This window comes from Entamoeba dispar, genomic scaffold (genome assembly GCF_000209125.1).
Source record: "Entamoeba dispar SAW760 scf_1105229460801 genomic scaffold, whole genome shotgun sequence".
Classification (NCBI taxonomy): domain Eukaryota; phylum Evosea; order Mastigamoebida; family Endamoebidae; genus Entamoeba; species Entamoeba dispar.
Window position 1 is genome coordinate 3,595 of NW_001854374.1, and position 5,429 is coordinate 9,023.

Sequence of the window (5,429 nt, forward strand, 5' to 3'; positions counted from 1 at the left end):
ATTATGTAATTAATTATTAAATAAAATATTAAATAATTCATAATGACTTTATTTTATTATCAAGTAAAATTATTTATAATTATCATATTAATTATAATTGATACATTTTATATATATGTTATTGAAATTAAATAATCAAATTAAAAGAAATATATGTTTAAAGATAAAATGTCAATAAATATATAAATAATAGATAAAATATCAATAAATGAAATAGAGAATATTAATAATAAAAAGAATATATAGAAAAAGAAATAATAGATAACAAAAAATAGAAGAGAAAATAGATAAAATTTATAATATATTAACATCAAAATCAAAGAATGATAAATAAAATAAACAATGAATATTCACCTCAATATAATAAATGAAATTATAAAATTATAATTATTTATTTACATCAATAATCAAACAAATAATCAAATGAATTATCATTTTAGAAAGAAATAATAAAAAGTAATGAAAGAAAGAACTGATAAAAGAAATAGAAAATAAATGAACAATATCACAATAAACGAATAAAAATCAACACATATTACAATATATAAAAGAATGAATTTATAAATAATAGTATTAATTTAAAGTATTAAATGAAATGAATATATCAAATATTAAAAAAAATACATAATATGTCATAATATGCGAAACAAGAAATGATAATTCAATAATGAAAAATACAAAAAAAATGGAAACAGTATACAAATGACATAACCTTTACATAAAATATATTATTTTTCATTTATTTACAATATGTAATTGAATCAATTTAACATTGTTAATGATATTAAAATCATTTTTCATTTCATTTTCAACATAAAAATAAAGTATTAATAAACAACATGGAACAATTTTATAAATATTATTCAATTAATTATATCTGAATTATGGTTTTAAAAGAATTTAAAAGAATAAATAAATACATTATATGAAGGAAAGAAAATGAGTGTTTCAATAAAAATAAATGGAAAGAAAATAAAAAACATATTTTTGGGATAATTAATGTAAAATATAGGAAAACAAATTTGTAATTAAAAATAAAAATAAGATTGAATAACAAATAAAATGGTTATTTTTTAGAGAGTAGGAATGTCTAATAGCTTTTATTTCATTTGAATAACAATGAATCGTTTTAGTGTGAAAAAAAAGTTTTTCCATAAAGGGTGTATGAGATTCTATTATATTTAAATGATTCTTCATAACAATATGAATTTGTTTTATCATTTTCCTTACAAATACGAATATCACTTTCAGTTCCCATTTTGAATAAATAATTATTTGATAGGTTATACAAATAAAATCCACCACGCTTGCATTGAATATCAAATTGTATCATTTTATCTAATCTTCAGTTTGACTCTAATGAAAATACAAATGTGTGTGGATCAGTTATAAAATAACAAACTTTATTAATTTTAGAATTAACATTACCAAAGTTTATTTCCATCTGTATCTTCAATAATAATTATGAGATTTTCTTTCTCCTACACTCTTACTCCAAATTCTGGTGTAGTATTATTCCAAGTATTAATATCTGAAGCAAATATAATATTTTTTACTCTTCTTTCTGTGCATCTTCTATTTGTTTAATTATTTTATTTGGTTTATCTTGTAGTACTTTATTTGTCAATGACGTTATTTCTCCTATTAACTTTTGTGTTTACTATTTTTAATTTATTTCGAGTTGATTTTATTGTTAACTTTGATTTTATGGAAAGCTAAAAAAATCAAACACCAATAAATATAATAATAAACAAATTCTATATTTTATAATACTTTAAATTATTATTTTAACTATTTATTTTATTTTGTTGTTTGTTAATACAATGAAAGACAAGTTTTTGCATGTCTACCAGAATGAATCTACTTTTAATGCTAATTATATAGTTCAATTGTTATATTTAACTACCCTTTTTTGTATTTTATAATTATCTACAACATTAGAACATGAATATTAAATTTAATAGTAATGAGTCAGTTGCTAACTTTATTAATTGTTTAAGAAGGATATAACAATGTTCTAAATGAATCAAATCAATGAAAATAAATTATTCCATCATTTTCTCTATCGTTTATTCAGAGTGATAAGATTGCTAACAACCAATTATGAATGAATGCTATTAATAACCAATTGGTTTGTTCAATAAAATTGGATTTGATCCAGTTCTAATTTTTTTCATATTCAAACCATATTAAATAGTATATCTTTTATTTAAATTCTGATTTAACATCAATAAAATATTATTTAAAATTAAATTTATTAATCAATCATATAAAGATGTTACAAAATGATATAATTCAATTCAGAAATGTTTATATTTTTTTATCAGAGCAAAAAGTTCTTGTGATTAAGTTTAATGCATCAAACAGAAATATTACAAAATGAATTTAAAGTATTAATGAACAAATTAATGATGAAAAGTGAAGTTAATGAAAATTAAGAAATGAAAAAATAACAGTTTAAAAATAATAATTAAGAAAATTTAATTAATTTCAAAATGATTTATTAATAATATTTAAACTATTTCATTTTAATTTTTTATTTAAATTATTAAATTATAATAATACTATTAAATACTACAAATTTGAGACTTTAACATTTTGAATTCTAAAATTCTTTGTTTCTTTTAATATTTTTATCTTCTTAAACTATCACTTGTGATATTGTGATATTGTTAAATTGTTAAAGAGAAATTATATATACTCCTTTCATTTTTAATAAACCAAATCATAAGAGAAGATAAAACTGTCTAGAAAACACTATAACTATACGCTTTAGTTTTTGTTCAAACATAATCAATTAAGTCATACAAAAACCTGAAACAATTAAAAAAGATATTCCTGGAAATACAACTCGATTTTAATGTTATAAAAATATAAAAAAATAGAAAGAACTAAAAAAGTTTAAAGAGAAATAAAAATTTAAGATGGAAGGAATGAAACGTTTCTTTTTTGGAAATGTACCACCAAAAGGAACAATACCACTTAATTCAAGTCCTAAAAAGAAAAACGATAACACAACACAAAAGAAAAGTTATAAAATTGATATAAAAAAAATGAAAGATGAACTTCAAGAATTAAGAGAAATGCTTCAAAGTAAAGGGATTGAAGAAAAAAGAGAGGCATTAAGAAAAATTGTGTTAGCAACAGCAGAAGGAAAAGACTGTTCATTTATGTTTATGGATGTTTTAAAAATTATTCAAACAAATGACGTCTCTTTAAAACAGTTAATTTATCTTTATATTTCAGCTTATGCAAGTACTGATGACCAACAAGCAATACTTGGAGTTAATTCATTAATCATTGATAGTAAACATCATGATGCACATGTACGTGGTTTAGCTCTTAGGACTATGGGAAATATTAGACTTCAAATGACTGCAGAATATTTTGTTCAACCATTATTAAATGGACTAGATGATAATGATCCATATGTACGTAGAAATGCAGTTCTTGGATTATTAAAACTTCTTCATATTCCAAATACTTCTATTGATCGTGAAGCAATAGAAAAGAAATTTGTATTATTACTTAATGACACAGATAGTTGTGTTGTAGCAAATGTTATTAATGCAATAAACGAATTACCTGAAATGCTTCATTTATTAAAATCTCCTGAGACTGTTAGTAAAATGATTGAACTAATAGATGGTGCTTCTGATTTTACTCAAGCTGTATTTATTAAATGTTTTACTAATTACATTCCATCATCTTCTCAAGAAGCTGAAAGAATTACACAAAAAGTATTTGATAAAGGTTCTGTCACTAATGAAGGTGTTGTTATAGATACACTAAAACTTGTATTAAGATATCAACCATTTTTAAATACTTCAAAAGTAGAAGAGTATTTTAGTATTTTAGCAAATATTATAATGAAAATGAATGCATCATTAACTAGTTCAAAGCAATATGATGTATTATATATATTTTATAGAAATATTAAACACTTCCTTTTCATTCAACGAAAACTTTTTGTATCTCAACTATTTTGTTTTTATATTTCATACGAGGATCCAATTAATTTAAGAATAGAAAAATTAGAAATTCTTTTATCTTTGGCTGAAGAGACTAATGTTAAAGACCTCTTGGATGAATTAACTGAAGACTCTTTAGCATCTCTTGATTTTGCTCCAAAAACATTAAAAGCTATTGCTACATTAGTTACTAAATTTCCTAGTTTGGCTTCTCAATGTGTTTCTTCTATTCTCCGTATTTCTAATGAAGTACCTCAATTGAGTGAGTCATGTTTAGTTGCTTTATCTGAAATTTTAATTCATACTGATGGAATGTATTTGAAAGCACTTCCTTTGTTATTAAATAATATAGAAAATCTTGAAAACCTTGAAGCAAAATGTGCATTGATTTATCTTTGTGGAGAGTTTGTAACAAAAATTACTAATGCAAAAGAGTTTATAGCTAGATGTATTGAGAAATATACGGACGAATGTTTAGAAGTGAGATTAGCTCTTTTAACTGCTTGTGGAAAAATTTATTGTGAAGTACCATTTACAGAAACTACTCAAAAAGTATTAGAAATAGCTATCAAATCTATTGAATGTGATGAACGTGAACGTGCAGTATATATTTGGAGGGTACTTAGTGGAGGTGAAAAATTAATTAAAGGAAAGACAGTTGGAATGGAAAAAGTTATTGAGAGAAGAGAAATGTTAATGAATATTGGAAGTATTTCTACTGTGTTAGAAATACCTAAAAAAGATATAAAATCATATTCTGAACCTAAAAAAACTATTAAAAATATTATTGGAGATAAAGAAAAACAACAAGAATTAGATGAAAAGAATAAAACAATTTATGCACAATTAAAACAAAAAAGAAACCAAGGAAATCAAAAAATATTGAGTGTAGAAAATGAACGTATTAACAGTTTGATTAATGTGTCTAATAATATACACCAATTTGATGTTGATGGAATGATAATAAAAAAGGAAGGAAAGTTATTTATGAAAATGAGAATTAAAAATATTTCTGGTGTTATAATTAATGGACTGTTTATGCAAATTAATAATAATTCATTTGGATTATCTTGTGGTACTTTTGATAAAACAACATTACAAGTAGATGAAATTTATTCAACTGATTTACCATTATATTTCAATGGAAGTTCTTTAGAAGGGCAAATGAATAATGTAATGCAATTAGGAATTTCACATTCAACAAAACAAGTTTCATTTTATACTCTTATAATGCCAATATATTTAGCATCTATTTCTGAAGGAGTGCCAACACAACCACGAGTATGTGCAGAGATTTATCATAAATTTCCATGTGACTCTACTTTAGTTCTTGTTTTTAATCATATTCAAGCAGGAGAAAGTAAAAATGTATTAGTTGATTGTGGATTTAAAGTAGTAGCTGAAAAAGTAGAAGGAACAGTTGCTAAATTAATAATGATTATCAAATAAAAAAGACAT

General features: G+C 22.4%; 2 protein-coding genes across 2 annotated transcripts in view, besides 14 other annotated features; one reads left to right on the top strand and one right to left on the bottom strand.

The window, feature by feature from the left end:
* Positions 1–6: 6 nt before the first annotated feature.
* Positions 7–117: a sequence feature (AT_rich).
* Positions 118–125: 8 nt separating this feature from the next.
* Positions 126–292: a microsatellite.
* Positions 161–340: a microsatellite.
* Positions 341–357: 17 nt separating this feature from the next.
* Positions 358–396: a sequence feature (AT_rich).
* Positions 397–568: a microsatellite.
* A 3-nt stretch (positions 569–571) lies between these two features.
* Positions 572–631: a sequence feature (AT_rich).
* Positions 632–718: 87 nt separating this feature from the next.
* Positions 719–746: a sequence feature (AT_rich).
* A 100-nt stretch (positions 747–846) lies between these two features.
* Positions 847–927: a sequence feature (AT_rich).
* Positions 928–1,100: 173 nt separating this feature from the next.
* Positions 1,101–1,589: a repeat region.
* A 144-nt stretch (positions 1,590–1,733) lies between these two features.
* Positions 1,734–1,807: a sequence feature (AT_rich).
* A 379-nt stretch (positions 1,808–2,186) lies between these two features.
* Positions 2,187–2,262: a sequence feature (AT_rich).
* Positions 2,263–2,456: 194 nt separating this feature from the next.
* Positions 2,457–2,574: a sequence feature (AT_rich).
* Positions 2,575–2,854: 280 nt separating this feature from the next.
* Positions 2,855–2,884: a sequence feature (AT_rich).
* A 40-nt stretch (positions 2,885–2,924) lies between these two features.
* EDI_329330 (AP-2 complex subunit beta, putative) lies at positions 2,925–5,367 on the top strand (the record flags this gene model as incomplete). Its single annotated transcript, XM_001737702.1, has 2 exons — positions 2,925–5,180; positions 5,347–5,367. 2 exons carry the CDS (start codon positions 2,925–2,927, stop codon positions 5,365–5,367), a joined length of 2,277 nt encoding a protein of 758 aa, XP_001737754.1.
* Positions 3,913–3,941: a sequence feature (AT_rich).
* Positions 5,368–5,399: 32 nt separating the features above from the next.
* The window catches only part of EDI_329340 (uncharacterized protein), a gene marked incomplete at both ends in the record, with an annotated part of 408 nt that continues 378 nt past the window's right edge, over positions 5,400–5,429 (bottom strand). The window contains one exon of the mRNA XM_001733344.1: positions 5,400–5,429. This exon is cut by the window's right edge and continues 378 nt beyond it. Coding sequence (XP_001733396.1) covers positions 5,400–5,429 — 30 coding nt within the window.